Source organism: Benincasa hispida, chromosome 9 (genome assembly GCF_009727055.1).
Source record: "Benincasa hispida cultivar B227 chromosome 9, ASM972705v1, whole genome shotgun sequence".
Taxonomy (NCBI): Eukaryota; Viridiplantae; Streptophyta; class Magnoliopsida; order Cucurbitales; family Cucurbitaceae; genus Benincasa; species Benincasa hispida.
In genome coordinates this window covers 61,826,542-61,843,961 of record NC_052357.1, presented here as the reverse complement: position 1 = coordinate 61,843,961, position 17,420 = coordinate 61,826,542, and the positions used below count along the sequence as shown (strand labels likewise).

The 17,420-nt window shown below is 32.3% G+C and overlaps 1 protein-coding gene across 1 annotated transcript; it reads left to right on the top strand.

Moving 5' to 3' along the window:
- Positions 1–4,376: 4,376 nt before the first annotated feature.
- On the top strand, positions 4,377–7,945 carry LOC120085214 (protein WALLS ARE THIN 1-like). The gene is made up of 6 exons (XM_039041107.1): positions 4,377–4,660; positions 4,756–4,818; positions 5,297–5,413; positions 5,513–5,927; positions 6,009–6,160; positions 7,476–7,945. The coding sequence occupies exons 1-6, from the start codon at positions 4,437–4,439 to the stop codon at positions 7,666–7,668; spliced, it is 1,164 nt and encodes a 387-aa protein (XP_038897035.1). The 5' UTR covers positions 4,377–4,436; the 3' UTR covers positions 7,669–7,945.
- The last annotated feature ends 9,475 nt before the right edge of the window (positions 7,946–17,420 follow it).

The following is a 17,420-nucleotide window of genomic DNA, read 5'->3' as shown; positions in this document are numbered from 1 at the left end:
CTTCGTTGCTCTCCCACATATTGAGTAGGGCAAGTCCCTTGGCACTTGTTCCTCTTTTCTTTTACGAAAATCTCGGAGTTTATGCGTTTTTTGGAAACTCGAGTAGCTCGTCAAGCTAAAAATAGAGGAGCAAAGTAGCTCGACCGATAAGAAGACCATGCTATGGAATAGGCCATCCCATCTCCTAATTGTCAATATAAAACAATCAAGGGACAGATGTGATTAGATCAACTGAGTATGGAATAATAGGGATATGTAATAGATTGTGATCTATCTTGAATCTCTATTTTGAGACATTTTACACAAGACGGTAAAAATGTAGATCTAGCTAAAACAAAAAGCAATGCTCAATATGCTAGAGCCAACCTAAGTGAAAGAGTTTAAGTAAAAAAAAAAAAAGCTAAGTTTTGAAAATTGAATAACTTGTTTTATTTTTTTAAAATTTGGTTAAGAAATTCCACTCTTTTATTTGAGAAAAAAATGAAAGTCATTATCGTATGACATTTAGAAGAAATATATTTAATTTTAAAAACTCAAATAGTTACTAAACGAAGCTTATTTTCTTTTGAAATCTCATTAGTCTGGGTCATACACATATTTTATAATCATTGAATGTATATAAGAGAATACTGTATTTAATGATTTTGAGAAGAAAATTTCAGTACTTACTCAAGTTAAAAGGTGCAATTTAATAGATTTTTGTTTCAACAATTCGTGGAGTAGTGGAGAATCAAACAACTAATCTCGAAGTTTATATCATAGTTTTTTTTGTCAATTGAGCTAAATTTATGTTGGTCATAGTCAAACTTAAAACATATTTTTGATCAATGGTTAAAAGTTGGAATTAATTTCACTCTTTATTTGATCAATGGTTAAAGATTCGTAACTCCAATGAGTGACTTGTTAATTTATAGACTAAACAACGTCCCTCGTTATTCCAATTCATCGGAAAGTATACTTTGAAAATAGGAAAATTTATAGAGAAATATGATGATAATAATTAAGCAAGTGCGTTGGGTTCGTGCGCGTTATGTTATGAAAGGATTGGCGGCTCAGGGCCTGGGTGTTTATTCATCATTAGCCGCATGCTGCCAAAACATAACCTCTTTTTCCTTTTTCATAATTCAATCTAATTGCTCACAACTCTCCCCTCCCAGTTTCCTTCCCGACACTTGGCTTCCTCCCATTGTCTGTATAAAAATTAAATTATTTTGTTATACTTTCGTAAATTTAATTAAATCTATTTAGATTAATGCTCTCTTTTACAAATAATTTAATCTAAAAGTTTGGGAACTTATCTTCCAAAACGAAGAATTTTCTATTAAAATTATGCGTTACTTTTAATTTTGAATTATTACACCTCGAAAAGCGTCACCAACTTTAGTTTCAACCCAAAAAAAATAATAATTTAAGAACTAGTTGTAAGTATGTCAAAATAAGTTATAAAATTTAGGCTCATGTCCACGCAATATAAATTTTGCAAACAGCCAAATCAGTCAGCCCAACCCAATTTAAATGAGGCATTGAGACTGAAAAGTCAAAAATACCCTCTCTCACTCACGCGTGATGGATTCTTGTTTGATTATCATCTACTTACCTTCTATTTTTTGTCACTTCTGTTAGCCATCTTATTACCTTTTGATTGTCATCTAATTAACCTTCTATTCTTTGACACATAGTTACTAGTTGATTACTTTCTATTCTTTGACACATGATTACTTGTTTATAACATTTTCATCCAATTGCCTTCTATTCTTTGATATCATAGTTGTTTATGATATTGTCATCTGATTGTCTCCTGATTACCTTATAATCTTTAATACATAATTAGTAGTTTATGATATTGTTATTTGATTACCTTTATTTTTGTCAATTAGTTAGTAGTTTTCGGTTGCATTTTGATTACCTTCTATTTTTTGTCACATAGTTAGTAGTTTTAAATTAGACACTAAAACAAAAAAGTAAAAATACCGTCATTGATTTAGTGACTTCCGCTCAAAACTTGATTGTTATGTGATTGTATGATTGTTATATGATTGTTGTCTACTTACTATCTGATAATTAACCAGTAAAACTTATTTCTACTCTTTTCTTCCTCTTGTTTCTTGTTAAAAAAAAAGATAATTAGCCAATGATACCAATTGTTATCTGATTGCATCTTATTATTATCTAATACTAATTCTCAATGTTACTGAATACAATTTGATAATGATTTCTATTTTATTACTATTTGATATTGGTTGTCATCTAATTGTTATCTTATCTTGATTGCTATTGATACTTATTTGTTATATGCTTATTGTCTTATTGATATTTGATATTAATAGTTATTTGATTATCAATAATATTTATAACAATTAGATTGTAATAAAAACTCCACTGTTCTTTTCTAATCAAAACTCCAGTAGAGGAATATATAATCCCTATGAAGGAGAAAAGATGATCAAACAGCAGAAAATTTTTATTTGGAGAAGCAGCCGATCAAGAGAAGACTGCGCGAATGTGAATAAGAAAACAACTGGGAAGAAAAGATCTAGAAATTAGGTTTAGATATATTAAAGGGTTAAAAAACAAAAATTAGAATTTAATTATTTTGCAATTCTTAGCAAATCAAAATATTCAAAGTCACGGTTGCAACTTTCCTAATTTATTTTGCCACTCATTGCAATTTCTCAAAATTTAACGTATTTAATGAATAAACTTTTTTCTTCTTCTTAAATTTAATTTGTAATAACACGATAACAAGTATAAAAACTCGAATTTCTACGTATTTCGTAATTTGAAAAAGATCAATGTGTTTAGCGTATTAATACATAAACAACTAAGATCCACTGTCCTTTATATTTTAATAATAATAAAAAAAATCCCTAAATACTTGAGATTTCTTAAAGGTTGTCAATGTTTGAATAGTTATGAAATTTTTTGTCCATGTTTTCTTTTACATGAAATCATTGCTCCCCACTTTACAATTATGATACTAAAATAGTGTTTTTCTCTAACGTTTTCACATGAGTAAGGAATAAAAATCCTCAACAAACAGTTAGATAAAAATCTAAATATATAGGATTTTATTATAAGAAACATAGTTTTTGAATTTTACCTCATATAACAATTTTAATTAGTTATTAGAGGTGAAATAGTATCAATTTTTTTTATAAACAATTGAGTCCATTTAGGGTGCATTTGGTTTAACTTTTCAAGTATTTAATTTTGAAAATAAGTCATTTTGTAAAAAAAAAAAAAAATTGAAGTATTTGAAAACTATTTAAAATAACTTTTAAAATATTTTTCAAAGTATATTTCAACACCCCAAAACCTATTCAAAATTTTTATTTAGCATATTTATTTATTTATAGTTATTTACGATTATGACCTTAGGGTTTAACTCTTTAACCCTAGAGACGCTATTTGATTTAATTTTCTGAAAACATTTTCCCTAATAATATTGTTCTCCCTCTGTCCGTAGACGTAGCTAACACCGTTAGTGAATCACATATATTTGTGTGTCGATCTTCTCTATCTCTACGTTCCTTTTTGTGTTATTTAATTGTCGATTTCGTAACAATTCTTAATCAATCCAACCCTTTATCATTTGTTCCCAACCTTATTTTTCTGCAATTTGAGTTTCTCTCTTTCCTCACTCGCACAGAGTAGATTGGCTATGCAGGAAATTCCTCATACCCCTAAGGGAACGTTCTTGTTGAGACCAACATAAGATTCTTTAGCATCATATGACAAATTTCTCTCTTTCAATGATTCATAGAAAAACTCTAAAATATGTTTGAGAGAACATCGCCGTATCATCCATTTCAGCTTTGAACCAACAAATCTTCTCTCTTTGTCCATTATTCTCGTTCTTGTATTACATTAATCTAGTAGACTTTCATATGTATCTTACATATACTTGTAGAATCTTCTAAAAAAAAACATTTAGTACTTGACTAAATTTATCTCCATTGACAAACTTCATTATAATGAGCAAAAAAGAATTTCAAAATCCAAATTATTACAAAATTTAAATTAAAAGTAGTAAGTTGTTTTATATAAAATTCAAAAGAAGAAGTAGTACATATAAAATCCTAAACTAAAATGTTTTTTTTTTCCCCTCAAAGAATATGAAATAATGATTAAAGTCAAAATTGTGGAAGATTATTCCATTAGCTTTTTTTTTTTTTTTCTCTGTCCGAGTAGTGTGTAATTGAATGAGGTTGTCTTGTCAGAGTTAAGACGACGAATGTGGGAGACAACTTTCAAACATTTGAAAGCTACCAACAGTTGACACTACATCTTTTTAGGTCTTCTCGTGGGCCCTAATTTCTCCATTTTACACTTTCCTTCCAAAATCTCCTATATTTATATCTCCATTTCCTTCCCCAATCTCTTCACAAACCAAACCAAACCAAAACCCATACCTTTCCTTCTTTTCTTGAATTATAATGGCTGATATTGGAGGGTCAGTTTCTGGGTCAAGAATGTGGTGTTCAATTCCTGAGAAGCTTCAGCTACATGGTGCCATGTTGGCCTTGCAATTTGGCTATGCTGGCTTTCATGTTGTCTCAAGGGCTGCCCTTAATATGGGCATTAGTAAACTTGTCTTCCTTGTTTATAGGAACATCATTGCCTTTTTCCTTCTCCTTCCCTTTGCATATTTTCTTGAAAAGTATACTCCTTTTTATCCTTTCTTCTTTTTATTCATTCTGGATCTCTTTTTGCTTTCATTCCTCACTCAACACTCGTTATTTTATGTTCTCTCAGGAAGGAACGCCCTCCCATTACTTTCAATTTCCTCCTTCAGTTCTTCCTTCTTGCCCTTGTTGGGTATGTCCCAATTTTGCATTTTATCTCAATCCCCTAAACTATGCATATAATAACTATCACAGTTCACTATATATATTAAACAACAAACAAACAAACGTACAAACCTACGTTTATACAACATAAGTCCTTTTATATATTAACCTATTTCTATTATATTTAATCAATAAAGAAACTTCAAGAAATTAGGATTCTTACTTACACGAGTGTAGGTAAGTATTGTTATACGAGAAAAACTTATGTTTATGCAATCTAAGTCCAGATAGCTATTCATTTATGTGGTAATTTTTTTTAAAAAGAAATAGAAGTGAGAGAGGCTACACCTAATTATTTTATTTGTATAGTTGATATAATTAAATTTATCATTACCCATTACCTTAAACTTAATATATTTAATATGATATTAGAGTAGTAGGTTTTATTTTTTTTCTCCGATTAGTATTGATACGTAATCTTAAACTTGTGATCTTGTCTGTGACAGAATCACAGCGAACCAGGGGTTTTACTTGCTAGGTTTGGAGAACACATCACCGACGTTTGCATCTGCGATACAAAACTCGGTTCCGGCCATAACATTCCTAATGGCTGCATTGCTCCGGCAAGACATCTATAATTTACGCATCCTGAAAAAAAAAAAACGTATAAATAACATGGGGTGATTATATTTAAGTTGTTTTTAATTTTGGTATTATTACAGAATAGAACAAGTGCGACTAAACAGAAAAGATGGTATAGCAAAAGTGATGGGAACAATATGCTGTGTTGCTGGGGCCACAGTGATCACTCTTTACAAAGGTCCAACAATATACAGCCCAACTCATTCACTACAAACAGCCACCACCACCGCACCCATTTTCGCTTCTCTTGGGGACGCAACCGGCAAAAGCTGGACCCTTGGCTGCGTCTTTTTGATCGGTCATTGCTTGTCTTGGTCTGGATGGCTTGTTTTGCAAGCACCCGTTTTGAAAAAATACCCAGCTCGTCTCTCTGTCACTTCTTACACTTGTTTCTTTGGGATAATTCAGTTTGTTATCATTGCTGCCATTGTCGAGCGAGATGCTCAGGCTTGGCTCTTTCACTCTGGTGGTGAAATATTTAGCGTGTTGTATGCGGTATGTTTAAAGCTTAAGCTGATGAGTTATGATAATATTATTGTTATGGTTAATAAAGGAGAATGCGTGGGAATATTGCAGGGAGTGGTAGCTTCGGGAATTGCTTTCGCTGTGCAGATATGGTGCATACAAAGAGGTGGGCCTGTGTTCGTTGCTGTTTATCAACCAGTTCAGACACTCGTTGTCGCTGTCATGGCTTCCTTCGCTTTGGGTGAAGAGTTCTTCTTGGGAGGGTAGGTCCCCTTTCTCACTCAATCACCACCCTCCATCGCTTTCTTCTTCCAAATTACCTTCTTTACCAACTCTATATTAGGAAATATTTCCTGCTTTCCACCCCTTTAATTATTTAATACCCGTGTTTTCAAATTTAGAAAATTGAGTAAACTATTTATAAATATACTAAAAATTTATTTTTATTCGATAGATGTCGCGATTTATCGTCTAGTGATAGATATCTATCGCGCCACTGATAAATAGTGATATTTTACTATATTTAAAAATATTTCCAGCACTTTATCTTTTGAGATAATTTCATTCCCTTAAACTTCAAAAACAAAACTTAATTTTCCATTCTACAACTATTTTATTTTGAAGTTTTAGTTTTTAAAAGTAGTATGCTTTCATCTATTGAGTTATTTATTTTGTTATCTATTTTTTTTCAATGTTTTTTAAAATTCAAATAAAGTTTTGATAAATTAAAAAAAAATTGAGTGCAGTTTGGCTGAACACATCTTTGTGTAGTCCAACACCGCCCCATAAAAAATCTGACCAGTGGAAAAGTTTTCTTTTTTAAAAATTAAATTATTGTTTATTTTACTTAAGTAAAGAAAATGGAAGGCATGAAATGAGGTGTTTAATCATTTTCATTAAAAATATAATTTTAAAAACTTGATTCTTTTTTATGTAACTTTGCTAAAAATATAACTCAACTGCTTAAAACATATATATGAGGCAAAATATATCAAACTCAAATTCGTATGATTATTTAAGAAAGATAGAATTCAAATTAAAGAAATGATGAGAAAACAAACACAATTTTCAAAAGACAAAAACAAAAACTAAAATCCAAATAATTATGAAATCAAAGGAAGGTTTAAAAAGTATCTGAGAAATTACTTCCTTTAATTTGACCTTTCTTCTAAGGAGTCAAAGGACATACTTCCTAAACTGTGTAATTGGCGATATTTGATTAACAACTCATATCTAAACAAATTATTCTTCAATAAGACCACTACAAATTTTAATCCTCCGACACTAAAAAGAACAGTTATTTGGTTAATGGGATTAAAGTTAAGATTCACCACCCGAAATCAATTAAATTCCTCCGGATGAGTTGGGTGTTTTAGATTCATATATATATATAAAGGACGAGATTATATCACATTCACAAAGCTGGCGTCGTGGGTTAGACGTTCAGATCACCACTTGATAATTTGTTTTTTTTTTTTTTAATTTATAAAATAAAACCTAACGACTTTAAAATAACTTTATTAAAAAGCAGTATCATGCTTGGAAAATGATTGTTAATAATGTGAGCGTGATGTACAGGATCATCGGGGCGATATTGATCATCGCCGGCTTATACTTCGTCCTTTGGGGAAAAAGCGAAGAGAGAAAATTTGCACTTGAGAAGGCTGCGATCCTCTCCGCTCCGGACCACACTAACAACAGAACACCCCCACTCATCAAGCCCTCCATTACTCAGCCACTTCTCATCCATTCATCAAACGACAACGTTTGACTTTCACCACTCAAATGTTTCAACTCCATGTTTTCAAAGCTCTCAAAAAAAAAAAAAAAAAAAAGCTTATGTGTGTATTAAGATTTTCATCTTTTGCCCATCTTTGTTGACTTTGATTTTATTTTTTTTTCCTCAATAGCTTTTGTTAATTAGAGATGGGTTGGGGAAAAGGGAAAAAAGGGGGTTGAAAGAGAGATTCATATGTGAAGAACGGATGAACTTGTATTGATCAATGCCACTTTGAGTTTGTGTGGGATCCAAATTTCATCTTTGCTTTTTTGTTTTTTCTCCCTCTATTTCTTAATATTTTATGTTTCCTTTGATAATCATTTTATTTTCTAAAATTAAGTTTACAAGCACCACTTTCATTATGATGACGGTGCTAACTTAGTTGAGATTCTCTAAAACGATGCAACTTAGTTGAGATTCTCTAGAACGATGCAACTTAGTTGGAATTCTCATTGACCTAAAATTGTCGTATCTTTCTAAAAAAAGATAGAAAAACACCACTTTCACCATTGCTTTGTATATTATGTTATTCACATTTTATGAGTGTTTTCAAAATCTAAGCTAAATTTTGGGGAAAAAATAGTTAAAAATCACTTTTAATCTCTAAGCTTTCATAAAAGCAACAATTTAGTCCCTGAACTTTGGTTTGCAACGATTTAGTTCTTGTATTTTTTTCATTTTTGTTACAATTTAGTCCCTGAACTTTAATGTGTAACAATTTAGTTCTTATACAAGTTTGTAACGATTGATCCCTATAGTAGAAATTAGTGTTAAAATTTAATGAAATTTTTTTTACCTAAATAAGCGATAAACGAGTTAGGGACTCACTATTTTTATGTAATACAAGGCTTACATCATAAAATAATAAAGTTTGATATCTAATTTTGATGAATCTTTTTATATTAGGTACTAAATTGTTATATATTTGAAAGTACAATGACCAAATTGTCACATGCTAAAATTTAGGGATAAAATTAATACAATATTGAAAATATAGAGACTAACTAAATCGTTACAAACTAAAGTTCAGGAACTAAATTATTACTTACATGAAAGTTTAGGGACAAAATGTTTTTTAACCAAAAGAATTCTAAACTTATTTTTAAAATTTGAAATTTGGCTAAGAATATGAAAATCATCAAAAATTGTGTGCAACAAACATTTTTTTAAAAAATGTTACAAAGATAGAGGGATTAGTAACGCATACCTAGATATCTTAACTAGTTTGACACATCTTTAGTGTCCTCATCACACTCCAGAAACAAACATAATTTAAAAAAAAATAAATAGTTACTAAACAGGACCTTAGTTATTTATGTTTTAACTTTACGCAAAAATAATAATAATAATAATAACTCAAACCAGGTGGTGGCGGACAATTTAAAGCATGAAATAATCAAGCTGATTAGTTTAATAATGAGAGAAAAATATTGTAAGTAACATAATAATTAGGCATGAGAGATAGATTTGTAATTTCTTTAGTGAATGGATCTTCTTTTTAGCCAAAAGATGACTTTTCCATGTGTAGGAAGGTCTACTTTTTCTTGGCTTTAGAGTTGTTTGGGGAAAAGGGAAAAGGAGAGGAAGAAAAGAAAGAAAAAGAACAGGCCGTGCTCTCCTGAATTGTTGCTGTCTCTGTAGTGGAAATGTTGTTTTGAGAAAGTAGAGAGAAAAAGATTCAAACCATCATTTAGATTAATGATATAATATAATAGCTAGAGAGGGAGAAATTAAAATAGCTTTGTTTGGTAGGAGATAATGCAAACTTGGGCTCACACCATCATTTCATCAGATTAGATTGGATGAAAGATTAGGTGGAATAAAGATGATGAGCATCAATATACTATTACTTGTAAAACAAATTTATGGTTTTATTTAAGCATGTGTGACAAATAATATCATTTTTCATTTTATAATACACCGTATTTTCTTCTTCTACGTATCATTTTGTTGCTTTCTACACGATAATTCAACATGAATAAGTATGTATATGAAACAATGTTAAATGTCTATTTCATTAGTTATTCTCACATATATATAATTTTCTTTTAATTTTACAGTATTTTTTGTGATTTAAATTAATGAATATTCATGTTGTTTGAAAATAAAATTTTATATGGAATATAAATGAGTTGATTTTCTCTTGCTTCAAAAGTTAGTTTTAATTTGAGCTTTAAATTACTTTAGTTTTTATTTAAGATTTCAATCAACTAGTCTTTAGTTGAAAAATAAATATATCATATTATAAATGTAGTAATAATACATGTCATTTTTTTTAAAAAAAGAAAGATATGATGTTATTAAGCATGTAGGTGAGAATATATATATATATATATATATATATATATATACTCGTGCGTATTTAGCTCACTAGAAACTCAAGAAGTGCTACCAAGTAGAAAATATAGGAAGAAATGATGATAGCTCGTCCTTTCTTCCTATATTTTCTACCAGGCAGTACTTCTTACCTTTATAGTAAGTCGAATACAAGACATCCGCGGTCCACCTTGTATAGTTATACATGTCTTCTACTGTATATTGACATATCTTAGATATAAGAAGTTGTATAACAAAGTGGAGTTTTATTTTATATATATGTCATATATAATTGTCACTGGCATAAAAAAAGAGGTTTTGAGTTTAAGTCGAACCCACATAATATGTTATGTTGAAACCATGTAGTACGATAGTAAATTTCGTAAATCAATAAGGAGTCTATTGTCGTCATATCTTATCCTAGGTTTAGTAAGGTAGTTTTAAACGAGGTATGATTACATGGNGGTCAAATATCAAGCTTTCTTTGACAAGTTTAACATTTTTTATTTGTCAAATGTATTATTATCTTCATATGAAATATTTGACAAGTTATTTAATTCTTGACTAGCTTTCAATGTAATGTATGCCTTTTTTGCAAATTAATTGTCAAATATCAATTGCTTTAAATGGAAAGACTTTCCTCTAGTCTATTATCGTTTTTTTTAATCAAGCTTTTCTCTAGCTCCCCTTGTACTATCTTCCCGTTTTGAAATGAATGCATAACACGAGGGTATGATGAGAATACTAAGGTCGTGTTTGATGGAAAAAGCGATATGCGCAGCGGAAATAAGAATCGATTTTACTCTAATTGCCCAAATTAAACATGCAACCCAAAAGAATTAATTAGGGTTATTTTGAAATAATATCTTTGAAGCTCCTGAAACTCGTCTATCTCCACTCGAACACGAATCGGACAACCACTAGAGCTGACCTACTATCCTCTAAACTCAGAACTAGGTTGTGGGACCTAATGGATGAAGAACTCGAGAGAGAGAAAAAAAAAGATGGAAATAGTACAGTGAAATTGGGTTGGGTTTGGTTTTTTTTTAGCCCAATTTTAAAAACTAATTTTGTAAAATTTTCAAAAGTCTTTAATCCAAAATCACAAGCCCATATTTATAGAAAAGGGTCATGCAAAGTTGCATGAAAAAAACTTCACAAAATCGTAACACCTAGAATCCACTATCTAAGTGGACTTAATGTCTCCACTATAAGCTAACACCTAGCCCACTATTTTGTTAGTGGAATTATCCAACAAAAGTTTGGATTTTCCCACTAGCCAACAGCTAGCCCACTATTTTGTTAGTGGAATTATCCAACAAAAGTTTGGATTTTCCCACTAACTTTAGTCAAAGGGCAAAATAGTCATTTGGTCAAAGTCAAACTTTGACCGAAAAATCAACATTTTTGACTTTTTATGATTTTTTTCGTGTTGACTAATTTTGACCTCTCGAGCATGAATTCGCATTCATTTTCTCGAAATTCAAATCACAATTGAATATAAGGTCGGTCAAAGTTTGACTTTTCAAAGTCATTTGACTTTTTACATCTTTTACCATTTCCATTATTTCCGAGCTTCCGAATATGAACGTATTCATATTCTTGATATTTAAATCACATTTAAATATTAAAGCTATATCTCCAAACTAAAAAATCGATCACTATATCATATATATACTTGTCGGTTTCTCTCTCTTCACCTAATTCGAACAATTCGAATTATTCTATCATACTGTTCTAAGTTTATTCCATATGAGCTAGTAGGGGAACTTAATGGACCTATAGATCATGGGCTCCAACAATCTGAGATTAGCTGGCTAAACTCTTTAGACGGAGCTAATCAACATTCGTTAACTAATGGGTCATTCCACTATAGTCCCATAGTTGTACTCCCCTCACTATAAATATATTTGTGTCCGTTTGATATAACCATGATTAGTTAGTTAATCCTTCATAGGTTGTTCGTAATCTCGGCTGGGTCATAAAAACCGTTTTACCCCCGAGACTATATCTTATTCCTTAAGTTCCACTAATTCTCTAATAAACAATTGACTTAAGGTCCAATCTATAAACCGAACCCCTATCGGGCCAATGAGAGGGTGGGGCCCCTTGTTTAAGACCTGGATTCAGTACTAAAGGGAACAACCTATCTACTATCCCTATAATAGGTAAGAGTGAATTCCATCTTACACCCTATGTTCCCAATTATCCACCTGATCTTACCCCTGAAATGGGAGGCTTATTGGGCCAACAATAATGAGCTGCCCTCACCTATGCAGATCTAAGGATAATTCCGAGTGAACAGGAGTTCATAGTTAGCTCAGGATTAAGAATAAGTTACCTAGGTCATCAATTAATTAAATAGTCAATTTTTTATACATTAAACGGCATTTAGAATGTAAAAGTGGCTATTTCATGGTTCAGTCTTATGTAAACTCTTTACATAGGATGCCCTCATTTTTCATGTCTCCACATGAACAATTTAGGATCACATCATTTATACTAACTACGAAATGGGCTGCATCTACAGTGTCTCCAGAATAAAGCGTCCAACCTTATTCATATACTATAGACCATTTTGACTATTTGAACTTGATCCATATTTATGTCACTACATAAAGTTCAAACTTAAACTTAATAGCCTCGAATCCTTAGTTTATTGGATTCATGAATATAGAATTTAAATTTACTAAAGATTTTCCATAACAGCTTTATTGAACAAGAATATGCTATTACAAACTACGAGTTTTAGGACATAAAATCCAACAAACTCCCACTTGGACAAAAACTCCTAGTAGGATCAAACGATGCTGAATTTACTGTCAGAAATTAATATTACATATGAGTATAATAAACATATGAATACAATAAACTAGGGCATATACCCAAAAGTTCTCCCACTAGTCCTAGTTTACAAACACCGTAGACCTAAACTCTGTAGGTGACCCTAAAAAAATTTTAGCCCTGAGGGTTTTTGTAAAAGGATCAACAATGTTTTGCTTAGAAGATATTTGGGTCACTACAACGTCAGCACAGTGTACGATTTCCCAGATAAGGTGGTACTTGCGTTCGATGTGCTTTCCCCATTTATGGCTTCAATGTTCTTTTGAATTTGCAACTGTATCGCTGTTGTCACAATACAAGGTGATGGGTAAATGCATATTTGGAACAACTTCCAAATCTGTCAAGAATTTCCTCAGCCATACTGCTTCTTTTGCTGCTTCGCAAGCAGCTACACAGCTTCCATTGTGGAGTCAGCTATACAAGTCTGTTTTACGCTTCTCCACACTACTGCTCCTCCGTTAAGAGTGAACACTGATCCAGATGTAGACTTCTTAGCTTTTTTATCAGTTTGGAAATTAGAGTCAGTATATCCAGTAAGGATCAGATCCTTAGCACTATACACGAGCATGTAGTCCCTAGTTCTCCAGAGATACTTTAAGATGTTTTTAACGGCAGTCCAATGATCATGTCCAGGATTAGACTGGTATCTACTGACGATCCCTACTAAGTAGCATATGCCAGGTCTAGTACATAACATTGCATACATCAGGCTTCCAACTGCGGAGGCATAGGGAATATTTCTCATATCCTCAACTTCCTGAGGTGTCTTAGGACATTGTTCTTTCGACAGATGAATTCCATGTCTAAAAGGCAACAGACCCTTTTTGAAATTCTGTATTTTATATCTAGACAACATTTTGTCTATATAAGATGCTTGAGACATGGCTAGTGTCCTATTCTTGCGATTTCAAATAATTTGGATCCGAAGAATATACTGCGCATTTTCTAAATCTTTCATTTGGAATTGTGTATTTAGCCATTGTTTGACGTTAGTAAGATATCCTACATCATTCCCAATGAGTAGAATATCATCGACATATAAAACTAAGAACGCTATAGTAGAATTGGCGATCTTTTTGTAAACACAAGGCTCGTCAACAATTTGTTCAAAGCCATAAGATTTGATTGCAGTATCAAACCTTATATTCTAGGATCTAGAAGCTTGTTTCAACCCATAAATGGATTTTGAAGCTTACAAACCTTTTGTTCTTGACCCTGTGCAATAAACTCCTTTGGTTGAGCCATATAGATACTTTTTTCAAGATTGTCATTTAGAAATGTTGTCTTGACATCCATCTGCCAAATTTCATAGTCATAAAAGGTGGCAATGGATAAGAGTATTCTAATCGACTTATCCATGGCAACGAGAGAGAAAGTTTCTTCATAGTTTGCTCCCTCTCTCTGGGTATAACCCTTTACCACAAATCGAGCCTTAAAAGTCTCTACTTTACTGGCTTGATCTCGTTTTCTTTTGTAGATCCACTTACAACCAATTAGTTTTACATCATTTGGTTGATCTACAAGCTTTCAGACATAATTGAAGTACATAGACTCCATTTCGAGGTCCATGGCTTTGATCCACTGATCACGGTCCACATCTTTCATTGCCTGTTTATAGGTCGATGGATCCTCTGTGCCGTCATCAGGTATGACGACTTGTGTTTCTGTTAAACCCAAGTAACGGTCAGGCTGATGAATAATCCTCCCACTATGTCGAGGCATTCTCAACTCTTGAGAAGGATGTGACTGACCTGATATACTAGTTTTATCTACTACTGTAGTAGATGAACTAGCTTTATCTGTAGCGTCTTTTGAAATTTCTTTCAACACTATTTTACTGCTTGGTTGATGATTTCTAATGTGGTCTTCCTCTAGGAATGTTGCATTTTTTTTATACAAATACCTTGTTTTCTTGAGGATGATAAAACAGACCACCCTTGTTAACTTTGGATAACCTACAAATAGGCATAACTTTAAACGATGTTCTAATTTCTTGGGATTTTGTACCAACACATGTGCTGGACAACCCCAAATTCTAAAGTGACGTAAACTACTTTTATGGCCTTTCCATAGCTCATAAGGTATTTCTGAAACACTTTTAGAGGGAACATTGTTGAAAATATGGACAACAGATTGAAGTGCATATCCCTAAAAGGAATCAGCCAATTGAGCATAGCTCATCATAGAACGAACCATATCTAATAAGGTTCGGTTTCTTCTTTCTGATACACCGTTCTTTTGAGGTGTACTAGGTGCAGAGAGTTGTGATTGGATCCCGTTTTCTATCAAATAGTCTTGGAATCGTATGTCCATATACTCTCCACCTCGATCCGATCGAAGTGTTTTTATTGTTTTACCTAATTCATTCTTAACTTCAGCCTTATATTCTTTGAACTTTTCAAGAGAATAAAACTTGTGATGAAGCAGGTAAACATGACCATACCTTGAATAATCATCAATAAAACTGATGAAAGATTCATACCCACCTCAAGCCTTGACATTCATTGGTCTACAAATGTCCAAATGTACGAGCTCTAAGGGTACTTCAGCTCTGAGACCTTTTCCAGTAAAAGATCTCTTGGTCATCTTTCCTTCAAGACAGGATTCACATGGAGGTAAAGAGTTATCTTCTAACTGACTTAAAAGTCCACTCTTGAACGATCTCCCAATCCTATTGAGATTTATGTGACCAAGTCTTCGGTGCCATAGATAGGCGTTAGAAGAAACCTTTTGTTTTTTTATTCTGAGTTTCTAATGTTCTAAACATTTCAGTATTTAAAACAAAATTTGCTCTAGTTGGTCTTAACTTATATAAGTTGTCTTCAAGTGTAGCAGAACAAATTTGAATACCTTTACAAAAAATGAACTCTTCATTTATATTAAAAAATATTATATATAATTGTTCTATAATACAAGAGATAGATATCAAATTCCTCTTCATAAGAGGTGCATACAAAACATTTTTAAGTACTAGATATCTATCTTTAAAAAACAACTTCAGATTTTCTACTGCTTCAGCTGAGACAATCTCTCTTGTTCCAACTTTGAGGGTTATTTTACCTTATTCAAGCTTTTTCCAAGAATTAGTTTCCTAAAACGAGAAACAAATATGATTAGTGACTTCTAAATCTAATATCCAAGTTAAAGTATCATATTCCACTAAACATGTTTCAACGACCAGTAAATCATATTTACCTTGTGCCGTTTTTTCAGCTTTCTTCTCTACAAGGTACTTCGGACAATTTCTCTTCCAATGCCCGTTTTGGTTACAGTGGAAACATTTTCCTTTATCTGTATCCTTTTTCCCCTTCTTTATCTTGGGAGCCTGCCTTTTTCCCTTCTTTTTCATTTGAGCTTTAGAGGGTCCAGCTTTGGCTTTAGAGGACGATCCTCTTAAAAACTTTTTCTTAGTGGTAGCAACATTTGCTTCCATTTCCTTCCCTTTACCTAAAGTAAGGTTTTGGAATCGCTGGAGTTCGTTAAGAAGGGTAGTGAGATTAAATTCTATCTTATTTAAAGACGCATTTGTCTCGAAAGGTATAAAACTCTTCGAAAGAGATTGTAAGATAAAACTAACCTGGTTAGCCTCATCAATGGGTTTGATATTTACTTCAACGATATTGAAGTACATCATCATGTCCAGGACATGTTCTCTAACAGAGGTCCCCTCCTTCATCCGCTTCGTGTAAATGTGCTTATTGCCTCGTGCTAAGGGACCATGATGGTTGCCCAAACATTTCTCTTAATGAATCTATTATTTCTTTAGCCGTAGCTAAAGATTCATGTTTCTTTGCCAAAACATCAGACATGCTGGCAAGAATGTAAACATAGGCCTTTTCATTGGCTTTGACCCATCGATCGTATACTTCCCGAATAGTTCGGTTAGCATTTGAGGCTGGGGCTTGAGGACATTCCTCAGTTAAGACAAATCTTAAATCGTCAACTACCAGTATTGTGTTTAGATTTAATTTCCATGCCGAATAATTATCGTTGTTTAGTTTCTTGGAAGCTAAGAGTTGAATTATCGAGTTATTCATGTTGAAAAGATAAAGATATTCTTTTTAGTAAAAAAAACATTAATCTTTTAAATCCAATCAAGTTTAGAAAAAAAAACTAATAATGTATCCTTCATTATTATATTTTGCAACGATATTTCAAAAGTTTAGAGTAACCTCCACCGAAGGGCAGTCGATTATTCATCTTTTGAACCAAGACAATCTTGACTAAATGCTAACTCCAGAATAACTCTTTATTCTTATAACACTTTAGTTATCGTTACTTTGGTCGAGAATATACTAACATCTTAGTAATTCTTTTAAGTGTAACCTTCCATTTTTGGATTTCAGAAACCAGAATCAACATGCTCCCAAAAGTGGAAAGTCCATATGAAAACTGATTTAAGAGAGCCTATCAAATTTGGAGTTCGCGGTGTTCAGAATCCTATAATACAACCCTCTGAAGGGAAAGGTCACTCCAGGGCAGACATATAGACGCATTATAGGAATCTCACGATGCGACCTAATGGAAGAGATCGTGGGATATGTTGTTACATACCCCTCACTCACTTACTATGAACTATTTCC

Excerpts from the sequence above, each read along its gene's own strand:
- LOC120085214 (XM_039041107.1), top strand. The coding sequence starts at position 4,437 with ATGGCTGATATTGGAGGGTCAGTTTCTGGGTCAAGAATGTGGTGTTCA. Across the intron at positions 4,819-5,296 it reads TTCCTTCTTGCCCTTGTTGG|AATCACAGCGAACCAGGGGT; the intron begins GTATGTCCCAAT and ends TGTCTGTGACAG. Across the intron at positions 6,161-7,475 it reads GAAGAGTTCTTCTTGGGAGG|GATCATCGGGGCGATATTGA; the intron begins GTAGGTCCCCTT and ends CGTGATGTACAG.